The sequence below is a fragment of the Cinclus cinclus genome, chromosome 13 (genome assembly GCF_963662255.1).
Source record: "Cinclus cinclus chromosome 13, bCinCin1.1, whole genome shotgun sequence".
NCBI classification, from domain to species: Eukaryota; Metazoa; Chordata; class Aves; order Passeriformes; family Cinclidae; genus Cinclus; species Cinclus cinclus.
The window spans coordinates 7,968,402-7,985,276 of NC_085058.1; the positions used below are offsets into that span (position 1 = coordinate 7,968,402).

A 16,875-nucleotide genomic window follows, 5' to 3' on the forward strand; every position below is an offset into this window, starting at 1 on the left:
GTCTGGTTGATTTACAAGTATTTTCCACCTTTTGACTTGACACCAGAACCTCAGCCCAGTTCTGGCAGATTATTTTGGCATGTGTTGTAGCTGCTCAGTGCAGCTGAGGTTTGTATCTGTCCTAAACAGGGCAGAGCCTTACAGGGTTAGGGAAATGTGTCACTTCTGTTATCCCATCAGTGCTCTTCCTAGCCTCCAGCTAGGTCCTGATGTGTGTTCCCTGCAGCAGTGGTCACCTTACCACCAGCAGCTTCATCCCTTAACCACCCAGTTCTCCCCCACCGCCCAATTTTAATCCTTAACTGCTTGTCTGTGTCCTTTTACTCACCTTTCTGTCTCTCTGTATCCAAACACCACTGTGCCCTTAGGAGGTTCTGAAATTGCTGGCCTGTGGAGCACCCCGGAGCTGATGGAGCAGCAGATGGCAGCGTCTGTGCTGGTGCTGCCTGAGCCGGGGACACCTGGGCAGAGGCGGGGACACTGCTGCAGGACAGCTCCAGTCCTGCTCTTCAGGTCCTGCCTGTGGCACAGACAGCTGGGCCCGCCTCTGGGAAGCCCCCAAAAACAGCCTGTGTATGGCAGCTGGAAAGCCTTTACCCCACACCGCTGAGAAACAAACATATTATTCAGGACATTCATTATCACAGCGTGCTAGAGTATATGTTTGTTATGTCTGTGAGAGAAGCCTTTCAGAATCATGTATACGTTAGAACAGAGGGAGGATGCTTGGGGGGACGCTCATTACAGCAGGAATAAGATAAACCACTTCCTCTCTTTCAGGAAAATGATGAATAAATAAACATATTTACGAAAGCAATTTTTAGTTGCTTGTCCATAGCGATTCTTTCTCTTATGCAGATGCGAGTCTTGCTCACAGCGTAGCATGTAGACACCTCTGAGTTTGGTCTCATAGCAGGTATGAAGACACTAATGCTATTTTTCAACTAATAGTGGGGGAATAACATGTCAGAGACAGAAATTCATACTCACTTGTTCAGATGTTGTCTTCCTTGTATGAATTTTCTGTCTTTGCAGTATGGAGAACTGGTACAAATACATCTATTTCACATCTGCTTTTATCAGATTTTCTTTAATGCTTTTCTTCTATTTAGAAAGAGATTCTAAGACATTTACCAATTTTAACAAATATGTGGGTAGCATTTTAAGAAAGACAAGCAAAGTGTGAAGATAAACACCATGAAATCTTCGGCTTTAATTATCATCTATTTGATTAATTCTCTGTTTTACTGCCTTTTAGTTGTATGCAATGGAACACCTGGTTGAAAAAGGGAAAGAAAATGCACTGTGATTACTGTTTTCTACTGCTCCTTCACCTGGGCCCTGCTCCCAGAGCCAGAATGATAAGGATACTGGCAGTGCCTCCCATAAATATTGACAACTGTGTCATCTGAGGGAAGAAAATGAAGACATCTTCCAAAAATGGAAGTTATGTAAGTAAGTAAGGAGCATACATTATTAAATGCAGAACCGCAAGAAAGCTCACCAAAAAGATTTTAAGGTTTTGCCAAGAATGTGAAAGTAACAGTACAAATGTTTTCAAATTCCATTGCCAGAGGAGTCCTGTGAGACTGTAAGAAGCTAAAAGAACTATTTGCCTTGCTAGATTTGGTGGGCTGAGTGTGAGCAACTGTGTGAAAATAAATTGTCATCAGGAAACACTTCAAGAGAAATTGATAAATTAACCAATAACTAATTGCTGGAGCTGTGCAGTATTTCCACCGAGGGATTAAAATGCTCAGCTTCTCAAGTGCTAGTGGCAGTGGGTTGGTTTTTTGCTGATCCTGATCCTAATGTCAGCAAAACAGAGCATAGGAAATGTACCAGTGATCTGCTGGTGCTTTGAGAGCGTCCTTCAAAGGTGATCATAGGAACAATAAAATCATCAGTGTGACTTCTGTGCCAGGAAAATTACATGAACTGCTGTAAAAAGTGAAATCAATAGACACACAGATAAATCTGATGCTCTGTAGAAATATCAAATGGATTCTGTTAAAGGAGGTTATGCCTCACAAATCTACTGGCATCCTTTAAAGACATCAAAAAGAACATTGTTACTATTTTCATTCTTGAATGCGGGATCAGTGTAACCTTAGATTGCAAGACTAAGACTCTTGGGACCCTTACCCCCAAGGCAGTCTGGAGTCAACTATTTCTTCTGTTCACCTGGATTCAAGCAGAGCAGGAATTCACATGATGTATATAACCTAACCATTTTTATAGTCATCTTCACTCCTATGGAAATAGCAAAGTAGAGAATAATGCACATAGCTCCCACAGTTTAAATCCCATGGGTAACAATATATAGCGTACTGAATTTTTAATAGTACATTATTCAGGGTATCACATAAATTGTTATTACTGATGTAATAAAACCTAAACCAACACAGCTGGAGAGACCAAGGTTGTAAATACACCATATATTTTTTTGTATTGTAATAATATGGGCCAAATTATTTTAAAGTCTGCTGATTTTAGTTGAATTAGACTAACTCTGAATGTGTACCTCTAATTCAGATCCCTGGTCAAATGCCTTTGCCTAATTTATATCTCAATTTTCATACAGAAATGCTGCATGGTGCATAAGGGGCATTCTTTGTTTTATGGATTGGATTCTCCTGCTGGGGAAGTCAAAGAAAAATTTCAGGTGAGGAACATCTGAACACACTGTAATTCAGCATTCTAAGTGCTTCAGTACATAAACCCTCTATTTTTTTTTTTTTTTTGTTCTTGTGTTTTCTGATCGCCCCTCTGTCTCTATCATAGTCCCTGGTGAAAAAGTGTTCAAGGTGAGAAATATTTGTAACATGCAGCTCAGTTTTAGCTAAGCCCACCTTGGAGGAGGGGCAGGGAACACAAGGGGACCCCTTTAGAATTTGTTCTTCTCTGTGATCTCAATGTCCAGATAAAATATTTCTGTCTGTATCATGAATATGGGATCAAACCCCCACCACGTGTGTGTGCTTCAAGCTTTTTGCTCATGATCTTTAAGGTCTGGCATATATATGTCTGCTGTTGCTGACGCTGATTTCAGGGAGAACTAAAATGGACTTTCTCTAAAGCAGGATCCAGGGTTTTGCTTTGTTCTTGACTGGCTGGGCACACCATTAGGCCTCAGTGCATAACTGATGCATACACACCTGATGATACACACATATGTATTACGTATAGCTGTATAACTGATAGTAAATCTCAAAGCTTGTATGTGTAACACAGGCCCTGCCTGAGAGTTTCTGAGCCAGTTTAATCTCCAAACAGCCGTGTTGGCACAGAGGGGCACAGATAACATTCCACTGCAGGGGGCCCCATGACAGGGCTGTCAGTGTTGGCACCACATGAAGTGTCAGGGCAATGCTGGACAGATGCTTACGTGCACCACTGTTATCAGCTGCCTTCTCAGCTCTAGGAGGAGCTTATCTGGTAGGTTATGGTATGGGCAAGTCTTACTTCCTGAATGCATCCAGAGAAAGAACTGTTTCACTATAAGAAATATTTTGGTTTTAAGGCATAGATCATTTCAGTACAGACAAATGCTTTGTTTTAGCCAATTCCCTGCTCTCTTTGTCTGCATGCTCCCTTTTCTCAAATAGTTTTGCTATTAAAGACAGAAGGCATCTTGCTAAATATATTAATGCAGCATGAAGAAAACCTCAAAGTATATCCAGTGGACTTTGCAGGCATCTAAGGCCTGTGTTTTCTCAACCTGAATGGGATATGTTACCAAAACCTTTCATTATTCTACAGGGCACAGGTTCCCTATAGCAGCCCTGAGCCTTATTAAGGCTGCGTGTAGGGTTGTGAAGGGGAGCAGATCTGAGCCTGCCCAACTAATAACAGGAAATAACATGAAAGCCAGAGATAATGACAGATTTGACTCTACTGACACACAAAAGCAAAGTTGTGTGTTTGGCAAATAAATGGAGCTAACTAGGACAGTTTATTCATGGTTCTAAAACCTGATTTCCACTAGGAAAGTGACAGTGTTTCCTGTATCTGACTCACCAACCCATCTACTTTCACCTGTCTCCCACTCTACCTGGCCTTCCAAGGAAGCCATCCAGCCACAATCTGATCCTCTGTTGGAGAAGAATATTCTGTAAGAGCTGCTGCTGCCAGTGCTTTACCTCCTCTCTCCCACAGGAGCATTTGTTTCACCTCCATGTTCCACTCATCCCTCGTCATTTAGTAGGTGAGTTGTCAATCTGCCTGGTTTTCATTCCTTTAATGCCCTTTCATTCAGAATTATTCACGTTTGATTGCTTAAATCCTCTGTCCTTCCAGATACAAGTTTTGCTTCTGGGATTCCTTTTATGTGTTAAATATTTAGAACATATATGATAGATTTTTCTCAGGCCCCTGTATAAGAATATTAGATTGCCAGGCCAAATTCCTTTGAAACTCCACAATCAAGAACTTTTAATTAAAAAAAAAGGTGTTCTCAGGTTCATAGCTGACCCTTTATAGGGTATACTTGGGAGCAGACCCAGCAGCAATCTTTTGTTACTTCTGCATGGTATCTATGTTCATTAAGGTAATGAAGCTATTAATTGAATATGTAAGTTCAGGTAATTAAATACAAGACTTATATCTTTAGTTTAAAGGGTAATAATAAAAAATTTAAACTTGCAAACTAGATCGCACATTTAGTGATGATGAATGTGAGCTGGAAAGTGCAATATTCCAATATGAATTAGTTAATTACATCCATTCATTAGGTGATACACATTAGCAGAAGGTCAATCCATTTGAGGCTCAATGTGTTTTACAAATAATAAATTTCAACAGGTAAATTGAAGAGAAATTCAAAACCGGAAGTTTTTTATACATTTAAATTCAGAATAAAATCCCTACACCCAAGAACACGTTCCCTGGAAGTTCACAGTTACCAGCACATGCTCTTCACAACATTGCTGAGGTCACTCTGGCCAGTGAGGGACAGGTGACATTTCAGCTGCTGGCTTAAACTAAAATGCTGATTTTAAACTGACCCAGTTATAAAGTGAATCAAACATTGAGCTTTTTCAAGCATTTTCTGCTTTATCACTCTCACTGAAATATTTGAAGCTTGCTTAAATCCTTACATTTGCATTTCAGTTTTGGACTAAATTTACCATAAATTTACTAAAAATTCAGCAACAACTGGTAAATTTACCAACTGTATCTGAATCCCTGTTGCTTGAACAAATTATTCTGCCCTTTAGACCTCTTTCTTCTGCAAATTTCGTAAATTTACCAACTGTTAATTTGCCAGTGTTTAACAGTTCTACTGGGTATAAAATGGCCGATATCACAGGTAAGAAAGCTGATCTGTTTGACTCATTTTACTACAAATTACCCATTTGACTCATTTTTAGTAAAAAAGTGTTACATCAAGTTTTCATTAGACATTTGTGAATATTCAGCAATAAAATGGTTGTTCTTGATATCAGCTTTTTTTTTCCCCTGGTGTTAAAGGTAATGTAGAAGCAAGGAAAGTAAAAGTAGATTTTATTTTGTTGATTTATAACTTAAGATACATCCAGAATCAGACAATTATTAATAAATTTTTATATTAAAATAATTGATTCTCTGAGATATATGAAAATAATATTTTAGAGGATCCTCACAGTATTGTGGGTGTTGCTTCACAGATCATATTGCTTGGGTGTAAAACAATACCTTTTTACTTTCTATGTATAATACAGCTTTGTCTGGAGCAAGGACTGCTCTCATCCTGCAGACAGCTCAAGGGCCATAATTCTTAAAGAGATTTCAACCAGTGAGCCTTTTGCAGTGGTCAGGCACAGAGACATTTAGAGAATTGATTCAATTAACCTAGAGGAAAAAAGTGCTATAATGTGTGATTTATGTTTGCAGATAAATTAAAATACAAGTATCTTCTGAAGAGCATTTGCTGCCCTCATGGTCAGTAATGAAAATAGCAGGCAATTAAAATAGAACACCTGAGGTTGAAGCTTTAATGTATATATCGGAAAATGAAGTTCAGATTTCCTAAGTGGAAGTCTGAGCTGAAAAATAACTTAGGGGAAGTTTTTATTCGATCTCTGCTTTCCTTCCAAAAGCAATTTATAAAGCACACAAGAAATAGGAATAGACATTTACTGAAGCAGGAGGCAAAGGGTACAGAGGAGTGGGATTTCTCAATCAATACTGAATTTGTATGAGGAACCAGGAATATCCTTGCTAAATGGTAGTGGAACAGCTGAGAGAAAAAGTTAAATATAAAAGAACTTATGGGTCATGTTGAAATAATTTTGGGGTAGATTTTGCAGTTGATCTTGAAAGGAATCATTGGAAGTGTCTGATAGAGTGATGTGACTCAGTTCCTTCCTGTGTGACAGTGCTTTCTGGAGCTCACTCAGGAGCATAAGAAATGTTCACGGATTAGAAATAGTGAGAACGGAGAGCTCTTGCTTGGAGTGTCGTTGGAGTTGCTGCATCCACTGCCCATTTCAGTGGTGTATCCATATGTGCTTTGGAACAGCCAATCTGCCCCAAAGACGTTTTGAGGTACAAAGAGTTTCGCCTCATCCTCTAGACAACAGGTACACAGTAACACAGAGCAGACAAAAACAGTACTCTGACTGAGAAACCCAGGAATGCCTTAATTACATCTCTATTGTCTTCAACATTGCAACTTTGTCTTTTGCACCCTGTCTGGCTACCACAGGTCCTCTTCCCATCAGATGGTGTTAGTATAAGCCAGGTCTATATCCTTATCTATAAATAATACCAGCTGCTGGGGGTGGGTGGAGAAATTGAGGCTTATAAATGTAACAAAGGTATGTCTTCAAATTATACATTCAGATGGCTCCAAATGTATATATTTTTTAAAAAAAACGAAGGAAAGATTTTGATGTTGGCTGTACACTAGCTTACATTCTAACACTGAAGCAGGAAACAGAGTCACTTGGTTGTTCTTCATTTTATTGACAACCATTTCATCACAAAGTGTGAAGACTGTCATCACAATCTGAAACAGAACATATTTGTCTCCTGATTTGCTGTCTAAGTAAAAGTTTAATTAAAACCCATTCATGTGAGAGAAAACAAGCCAGTCGGACTTCATTTACAGTTGATTTAGTTTTACAAGTTTAGAAAAAACCAAGCAAACAAACACCCCAAAAACCCAACCAGAAACTACAGCACTGCAATAAGTGGTTTTCTGTTGTACGGAGGTGTTTAGGCACCATTGGACCAAACCCCAAGTATTGTTTCTGTTCCTTATTTTCTCTTTTTGGATTCACCTTTTCTTTCACAAATTAATTCATTTCCTTCCTTATTCTTTTTTTTTTTTTAACAGAGTTATTGTCCTAGTGTCCTAGACAATCTCTTCCACAGTAAATTACATATTAAATATTAAACATATGCTTGCATGATTTGAAGCCATGACTCGATCTGCTATCACGAAGTAGCCAGTGGGGTGCTGAAGCCTGGAAGCAGCTCCCCAGGCTGGGTCCATCAGGGTCCCCAAAATCTCTAAGACTTCATTCCTCACTCTGCTTGGTAGAGCTGCTCTTGTCCTCGGTGAGAGCCCACCTTGGCCTGGGCACCAAGGGCTGAGGCATCGGTGTCTTCCCCGGTGGTGGAGGGGGAACTCCAATCATTCCCTCGCTGTCCAGAAGAGCAACACGTGTGCTGTGACTTCTGGGGAGCCCTCCGGGGGTGGCTGCACACCAGGAGCCTGTGGAATGGTAAGTGCAGTCCCGTTCTCCATCTGGGAGTGCCGACAAGCCCTTGGTATAAAGGTCTCCGAGGGCTTTTGCAAACTGAATTGCTTTTAGATGTAAGAAGAGTGTGGTTTGTACAGCAAGAAGTTGATGAAGGTCGCTTAAGCAGCTCCAGAGTAGGTGGGTTTGAGCTGCATCTCCACACACACTGGAATCCCTTCTCACCAAAATCGCCTGAATTTTATTGACCTAATAATGAAACTGTCATACAGTTTCCTCATTCCTGAAACTTGTTTAAATGCATTCATTTTTTGAAGGAGCACATCCCCACTCTGATTTATTTTAAAATGGCTTTTAGAAGGTGTCATCCTTGTGATGAAGTGTTAGGTCTGTGTTGCCAGTGTGCCATTAAAAATTGAATTTCTGACGTTTAAATGTCTCACTCATCTCAAGTGTCACAGTTTGACAGCTCTGCATGTCACATTACAGCAGAATATTATGAATCCATTTCCTCTGTCAGGTCAAAAAAAAAAAAAGAAGAAAAAAAGACTGAAAATGAGAAAAGGCAAAATCTGCAGTCTTCTTCATTAGTGAGACAGAAATTTACAGAAATTTACATGTTAACCCTAAAGTGACTTAACTGGCACTCTGTACCTTGTGCTGTGCCCAAGCAATCTTTGTCCCATGCTCCTGTACAAACACTACGAGAATGCTGGGACAATCTTTCAATTATGTGCAAACTTACCAGAGATGGAGTGAGGAATATAAAGGGCATCAGCAAACAAATAGTGTAACAAAATCAAAACATGGCCAGATCCCCCTGTTTATTCTTGACTATGTCAATGAAAAGGTCATGTGGTGTATTTCTTGTTGCTTTGTTTTGCCAGCTTTAGACAGCTGCAGCTTTGGTGTCCTTTCTTTGTTCGTCTATCTGGTATGTGATAACTTCAAAACATGACATCTGATCAGGTTCAAAACATCGGGAGTGCTTGCAGCAGTAAGCAGAACTTCACTGGTTTTGCCTAAAGTAATGAAAAAGGCCTGGGCTTTCAATGTTTTCTGCCTAGAAGGTTTGACCAGGGAGGGCATAGGACTTCGACAATAACTTTCGGTTGTCTGTCCGTGCGTATCTGGCTCCATTTGGCCGCTGCCTTCCCGGTAACCCGCTGTACGGCATTGCCCAGCCTCTTCTCTTGCACGACGCGGCCTCACGCCTAGAGGGCCCCCCAAAAATCAGGCGGCCGGTGCTCGAACGAATCTTTCTGCCCTTTAAGGCTCTTCCTTTTGCAGAGGACTTCGGGGAAAAGCGCGGCCGCGGGGCCTGCCCCGGCCGTGAGGCGCCGCTCCCCTCAGGCTGTGGCGGCGGGCGCGGCCGGCAGGGGGCAGCAGGCGGCCGGCGATGGCGCTGTGGCGGCGGCAGGTGGGGCCCGCGCGGGGCCGCTCGGCACCGGGACACGGCGGGGCCGAGGGTCGGGGCGCGGCCGCTCCGGCGGCACCGCCGCACGGGAGGAGAGGGGCGGCCCGGGGAGCGGCGGCCGCGCTGCGGGCACGGCTGGCGGGGACGCTCGGGGAGCGCCCGGGGGCGGGAGCGGGGCCGGGCGGGCGCGCGGCCGCCAGGTGAGGCGCGGAGCCCCCGGCCGGCAGGGCGGGCGGCCCGGGCCGGACGGGGAGCGGACACGACACGGACACGGGCACGACACGGACACGGGCACGACACGGACACGGGCACGCTGCCGCCCAGGCTGCGCCCTGTCCGTGCCCCCTCCGCTCCCCGGCCCGGGTCCCGCGAAGGGTCGCCCGCCCTGCCCCGTCAGCTCCTCGCCCGAGCTCAGCCGCCCGCCCGGGGCCGCGCTGCCGAGGCACCGTGCCCCGGTCAGCCCGGCCCGAAAGGGCTTCCCTAGTGCAGCCCCGGTCTCCCCCCGGACGCCGCTTCCCCCGCTGCGGCCGGGACTCCCCAGCCTGTGTCGAGCTGGGGCTGCCCGGGCTCTCCGCGGGATGCCGGAGCCGGGACTGGCCTCTCCCGGCCGCGGGGAGCCGAAGGGGGAGCACGATGGTCCCGGTGACCCCGCTCCCCGCGGCCGTTCCCCGGTGCCGCTGCCCGGGCGGCGGGCAGCGAGCGCTCCGGGTTCTCCGTGCTCCCACGGCGTGCTGGGAATCCCCGGGACGGGACGGGACGGGACGGGACGGGACGGGACGGGACGGGGCGCGGGGCCAGGGGCGCCCGGGGAGGCTGCGCCGCAGTGAGCGGGGCTGTGCCGCTCTCGCCCTAGGTAGGATGGACCTGCCCCCCTGCCTCTGCCCCCATGTCCAATAAGAAGAGACCCGGCTTGACACCTGCCTATATACAGAGGAGGAGAGCAACATCTTCAGCGCTGGGCTTTGGAGGGGGGGACCAACCCAAAACACAACACAGCATCAGGGCAGAGCGGGGGGCTCGGTGGTATTATAAAACCCCCCCAAGACTATGACTTCCAGTAAAATTGAGATGCCAGGGGAGGTGAAGGCAGATCCTGCAGCCCTGATGGCATCTCTGCATCTGCTGCCTTCTCCCACTCTCAACCTTGAAATCAAATACACCAAGGTAAGTTGTGTTCGTTTGTTCTGGCGAAGAAATTCATAGTTTTCTCTCCAAAGGAGGGATTTTGCTTAAAATCAGTTTCATTCTGCCCTTCCCAACCTGAGTGTATAGATTTAAAAAAACCCAAACAAACAAACAAAAAAAAACTGCTAAAAGACTGCCTTGGATGTGTAATAAAAGATTTTTAGCCCTGTAATCATCTGAAAAACCACAGGATAACAGAAAGCTAATTTGATCTGATGGGATTGGCTTTACCACTTCTCTTTAAATGTACTATTTTCTACAGAGCTGTTTGGGTTTATTTTCAGTGCAAAATCAGTAGTTCTCGGGTGTGTTTTGGTTGCTTTTGATGTACTTCATAGGACATTACTGTACATACCTGTGTATCTCAATCAGAAAATAAAAACATTTTCTTTCTTGAATTACCCTGTGTGCCCAAGGGACTCTTTTACGTTTCCTGGAGGACTCTTAATAGTACCAGGTTGTTACAGCTCTGGAACAGGTCTCTACAAACTTCCATGATTCTTGAATACACCCTTGAACAATTTTGTGAGAGGGCATGTTTTTCCTACAAACCTTGAAGAGTGATTTTCATAAAGAAGGGGTTAAGAACAAACCCACTGGGTCAATGTAGAAAAATCTGCTGGGTTTCTGTGGTGTCTTATGAGACAAAATCGGTTTTGTTGATTAAAATGGGCTTTAAAACAGTCATCTGTTTGTGAATGCGTTTTGCATTTTTAAATTAATTTCTATATTTTTCATCTTTGCATCTTCAGTATATTTAAAGAATGTTTTAATTTCTGTTGTAGAGGTTTCGGATCTATTGTATAAACAGATTACAATTGTCAGACTTTGTTTCTAATTACCAAGTAACTTAATAGGAAAATAAGCACATCAGCACTGGAAAAAGGTGATAACATTTTTATCTACTGGAAATACAACTTCAGGAGCTTTAATGCTGATAGGAGACTCATTTTGGCCGATGTAGTGTAATTTTTTCCTCCATATCATCACTTTAAAAGCTTTTCATCTTTTCTTTTTTTTAGTGGGTGCCAAAACTAATTTGTCTTCTAATTTGTTACAGCAATTCCTTGTTCTAGAAGAATGTTTCAGAGGAAAGTTCAACTATTTTAAATTTCATTACATTTTAATGCAAATTGCAGTATGCAAATCTAAAAATGCATATGGTTTCTTGCTCATAATTTCTTTATAAGTAGTTAAATAAATAAGGAATTAAGTTATTGGATGCTGTGTAGTGCTGCACCTCGGGAGCAATCCTACTGTGCAAAGAGTATTTGGCATAAATTTTGTTCATTGCTGGTTTCAGTGTGAACTGTGCTTCAGGAGGGTTTGGTGGGAAATAACTTGAGAGTAGTATCACAGCTTTTTTGCATCATAAATGTACTTGCATTTCTCTGTTCTAAAACTGGAGAACTGTTTCTAAAAATTATTGAAAAATACAGCAGTCATCAGCAATCATAGCTTTCTTTCTGTGAGAATGTACAGTGACCTTTAATAAATCAATACATAATACCATCATCTCAGATCTACAATGTTACAATGGAGCAATTAAAAGAAAGTTATTTCATTTCAATATTAAGCCAAAAACAACGGCAATGTGTTTCTTCTAAGCTTGAGTTGGAGGTATCAGGTGACTTTTCGTCGCTTTTGAGAAAATTTTTGGTTTAGGACAGGTATCAAATGTTTCACTTGGCATATCCTCTGTCTCTGTTTTTCTGTCTTGCTCTTTCCTCCTTTTTCTCTGCAGGAAATTCAAGTGATTTATAGATAATTGGAGTCTTCAGCTTGGAGTTTTGTCTTGGGCAGGACTTTTATCCAGGATCCACTTTCCCACCTATTACAAAGAAAAACAATCAAAAATTAAATAATGGATTGTAACTTGATTCTTTCTTTTGGGGGAGTGGTCCTAAATGACAAACAACTTCCATAAACAATAAATAACATTAGACTAAAGCACTTTGGCAAGGAAAAAAAAAAAAGAAAACAACAACCCCAGACCTTGTAAAATCAGACATCTGTAAGCATTCCTAGCAGTCTCTCCCCTGCTTGTTAGCTGGGAATTTTAAATACACAGCCAGGACACAGAATTCTTGAAGTCTTTATTACAGGTGTCTATAAATGTAAAAACTTAACCATTTGGGAGTTAATTCTTTATGAAAAATAGAAGTATCTATGAACATTTAAACTTAGGGAAAAAAATAAAATATTTTTTGCAAATTAAATTCTATTTGTGTAATTCTAAAGTTGGTAAATAGACAGGCTCTTTAGGGTAGAACATGTTAAAATTCCGGGATTCCCCAAGTGAGTTTTGTTAAAGATTTGTAATATGTACCAGAAAAAAGAAAAATTTTCATTAATCATTTAATAATGCATTACCCTTGGGGCTGCTATGAAAGCTCCTTCCAACTACATAGATGAAGCAAATGTCACCTGTGTAATTTTCATTCATTCAATTATTTAGCAGAATTGTTGAAACTCATGAAATACTACTCCAGTAAGTTTATTGAAATAAGCAGAAAACTGTATGTGAAATCCTTCCAATCCATACACCTGACAGAGCACCCAGAGGCAATGTAGGTTTGGATAGGTCAGAAAAAATAGGATTTAGTGATGAAAATTACCCGATGCCATGGTTTTATGTAAGATGTGCAGCAGTAGCTATTGGGACTTAAGTACTGGAAGTCAGCCTATGCTGCTTTAGAAAAACAGTCATTAGAAATATTTTTCCCAGTTTTTTAATACCTTGGAACAGTCTATGAAAAATAAAGTGTTGTAGATGTGTGTAATAAGAACTGGTGAGCAGGATGTGAACCAGACATGCAGGTGAGTGTTCAAGCACACAGGGTTAAGTTTTGTGTGGCTGGCAAGTACTAGAACTGCTACATTCGGGATTATCTCTCTTTTCACTGTGATGACTCCTTAACCCTCTTTAACATTATCATTTGGGGAGGGATTGCATCTACAGAATAGGGCGTTTTGGAGTATTGCATGGGATTAGGTTGTTCCAAAGCCCTGTGGCACAGCAACCCCTCCTCAGGCTTGTCAGGAGCCTACTGGAAATGATGTGCTCCATATGTAAGGGGGCACGTAGGTAGGAAGGGGATCCAGCCCTCCCCCGGGAATAAGTCGCACTTCTACAAAAGTCAACTTTGTGTCAGAAACTCTCCCAGAATGGGCTGTTCCAGAAATATCAGATGTGTGAGAGAAGCAGTAGCATGATGTCTGCTAAGGACATGTATTAGCATGTTTAGTATAGGCAGCACAGCCCAGAGGGTGTGCTGCCCACACACCCACAGCTTCTGAGGGTGGTCAGAGGATTTGCACTCTTACACTGATGCCCCTCTCTTTTAAGCTTTTACAAAACTCCATTTTCCTTCTGGAGACTATCTCCCAAGTATCTGACAGTAGATACAGAACCAGCCCAATGGATTGAGCCCTTTCAGTGTTTCCCTCCTCCTGTCTCCACTTGAGGAGCTAAAGGTGTTTCTGCAGGATGTGGCTGTCCTTCCTTTGTTATGGCATAATCACATCTGCTTTACAAAATATTTACTTTGTGGTTTTAAATAAGTCATGTTGGCTCTTTTCAGGACAGCCTGGTATAGAATGAAGACCCCAGGGCTCTGCCCTGTTGCAGCTCTGTCACTCTGTCAGGTAGCTGAATGAATAAACATTCTCAGTTTGCATCATATTGAGCAAACTAACTGATGTTTTAAGTTTTGTTTCTTGCTTGCCAACTGATTTAAGTCTGAGCAAGAGCTGAACAATTTTAGCATAAGGAAAAGCTGAGGAATTGTGGTTTTGAGAGCTTTTTAGAAAGAGGTGCCCTAAAGGGATGAAGTTACAGTGCAGTGGCAGTGAGGAAGTACATGAAACCCTTCTCTATTAACAGCCTATGATTTAGGTGACAATCATATCTTCTTTGTCCTGTATATGAGGTTTTGCCTCTACCCTTACACTACAGGCTAAAATCTGTCCAGTTTCTACACACAGGCCAGGTAAACTACCCAGCACTGCAACAGAAAGCTGTATACAGGAGTTTGTATGAAGTGTGGGCAAACTGCTTCTGGGTAGACAAAAGCGAATGAATACATCTCAAATTGTCATATGATAAGAATCAGGGTTTGAAGTATTTTATTGCTAGGTTTAATATATCCATTCCCATTGCGCTTCCTTGGCATTACCCTTTCCATTAAAATTTCCAGCACATGTTCTCCAGATAAAATTCTAGACTAACATTATGATAGAAGGCAGGAAATCTATCTTATTTAGATTAATATGCAGAATCTTTGTTGTTTTTTGAACAGAAGACAAGCTTTGGCAAAACTCAGGTAAGTGAGGAATACATGCACTTTCCCATCTGTCTTTCCCTGAACGAGCTACTTTAGTGCCTTTTGAAGTCAGATCCACTGAGCGATGCCTGAAGAAAAACAGCTTGGCTTTTGGGTCACCTAGGTGAGCACTGTTCTTTTACAAAAGATGGGGCACAGAAAATTAGAGACGCTTGCATGAAGAGTAGACAGAACAGCTACTTTATGCCTTTGTGGAACACTTCAGCATCTGATGCTGGCACTAGGGATGCCGCTCTGTATCATCACATATGATGTTTCAGTGTATATACTCTGTGCAGATTTACTGTTGTTTAAATCTGCCGTTTGAATTCTCTTCCAGTGAATTCACACTTTGTGTTCGGTATTACAATCCATCAGCTGAGACAGTGATCGGAAAATATTTATGCACTTCTTTCCAATTAGTAGCCTGAGTATGGGATTAGTCTTTCCTCCCAGACCTTTACAGTCTTCTTCACAAACCCAGTTCACCCAGGTTTTGCATGAGGGAACAAGAAGCAAACATAGCTTTACATGTATCCAGTCCCTGCCTTTGCTATTCCGGTACAGTCACAACAGCCGTGAGTCTTAAAAACGCAGAAAGCACGGGGCTGAACTGGCCTCAGCTAGAGAACTGCAGCAGAGTGCTGTGTTACTGAGGGGTAACTATGGCAGCAGTGACCTCTTACTGTGCTGAATCTGCAGGGAGAGGCTGGATATTTAGGGAAAATGCATCCTGGTTTAATGCATCAAGCGGTACAGTAATATATTGCTGGCTCTGTCCAGTTGGTTGGGTCAGATGATGCACTGACTTTCTCATTGCTTTTCTCATTGAAAAAATGTTTAACACTTCAAGTATTCAAATGCAAAAGATCCATGTATTTATTTTCCTACCAAAACCAGAAGGCCAGTAATAATCAGAGCACACTTGCTTTGAGTTGAAAGGCAGACAAATTCACACCCCTGCTCTGAAGCAAACTTCAATATGGATCACTAATTTCTGTTAGGGGATAGGTCCAAATTTTGCCAACTTTGGCTGTCTTTGGGAAGAATATCACATTATCTGCTGTTGGATAATTCACTTCAAAGTATTTATGAGGTCCCAGACATCAGCTTGATAGCCCAGTAGGCAGGACACTAATGAAGGAAAATTAGGATTCAGGTCTGTGCTTCAAGAATAATCATGATGTTGGACTTTGGACAGATCAAGGAATAACACGCACCCTCTCACACTCTTTCATTCTGACAAAAAAAAAAAAAAAGTCCCTCATTAATTCTCTGTTTCATTTTGTTTTTCGGAAGCACTTCCCACAGAAGTTGACCAATTCTGGTGCATTTCCATATTGCGTTTCTATCTTGTAGATCTGCATTTTCTAATACATCCCACTGTCCAAAAATTCTTGATGCAGCTTGTCCATCTCCCTGTCCATGCAAAATTGTTCCCTGCAGATCTTAATGGGCTCTGTCAGTTTGAAATTATTCACTGCCATGAACTGCCTTGGATGACCACACCATGAAACCACTGGATCCAGTTGTCTTCCTTTCTGTACAATGCACATGAACGGTTCCCTTCAGTGAGCTGTTCATGGACATTGCAAATCAGTGGGCATAGATCAGCATCCAGAAATTGTCTGAACCCTTCCTTCCAAGAGGCTTGACTTTGTATTTCCTGCCTTAGGCAAATTTCATCTCCCTTGAGTTGCCCAAATGTCATTTAACTTCAGGCCCAGTAATGTTTTCTCTGATTAGCCTGAACATTTTTATCTACAAACTCTGTACCTTACTATTAATGATCTGCAAAGGCAGGTGAGCCAAGATATTGATTGCCAGTCACAGTAATGAAGGGGCACCTTGCTATTAACCTCTTTCCAGGGAGAATTATCCATTTATTTCCAGTCTTTTTATCTTATCTCTTAACCACTTTTTAATCCATGGCAGGACTTTATCTTTCACCATATGGTTACTAACTTTCCTTAATAGCCTCTTGCTAAGGACTGTATCATCAAAAGCCTTTTTAAAGCCTAATTAAATTGTATCCACTGATTCATCTTGGTTCCTCATTTGACTAACTATCTTCCAAGAAATCTCACACATTTTCAGAGATAAATTACAAAAGATGAGTTCAGTGGTCCATATCATAAATTCTTGTTCAGGTCTTGCATAGTCATATTTCTTCTTTTAAAGTTTTGCAGCTATCTTTTGTAAGGCTGGACTGTAACATTTCTCTATTTATGTTTTGAAAAATATTTAATTCTCCCCCGTT

At 42.1% G+C, this 16,875-nt stretch overlaps 1 protein-coding gene across 2 annotated transcripts in view; it reads left to right on the forward strand.

Moving 5' to 3' along the window:
- The first annotated feature begins 10,152 nt into the window (after window positions 1-10,152).
- Window positions 10,153-16,875, forward strand: part of ALDH1A2 (aldehyde dehydrogenase 1 family member A2) — a 52,113-nt gene continuing 45,390 nt past the window's right edge. For both annotated transcript variants that reach the window (XM_062501827.1, XM_062501828.1), the window contains exon 1: window positions 10,153-10,269. In XM_062501827.1, coding sequence (XP_062357811.1) covers window positions 10,153-10,269 — 117 coding nt within the window. The remainder of the gene's footprint in view (window positions 10,270-16,875) is intronic.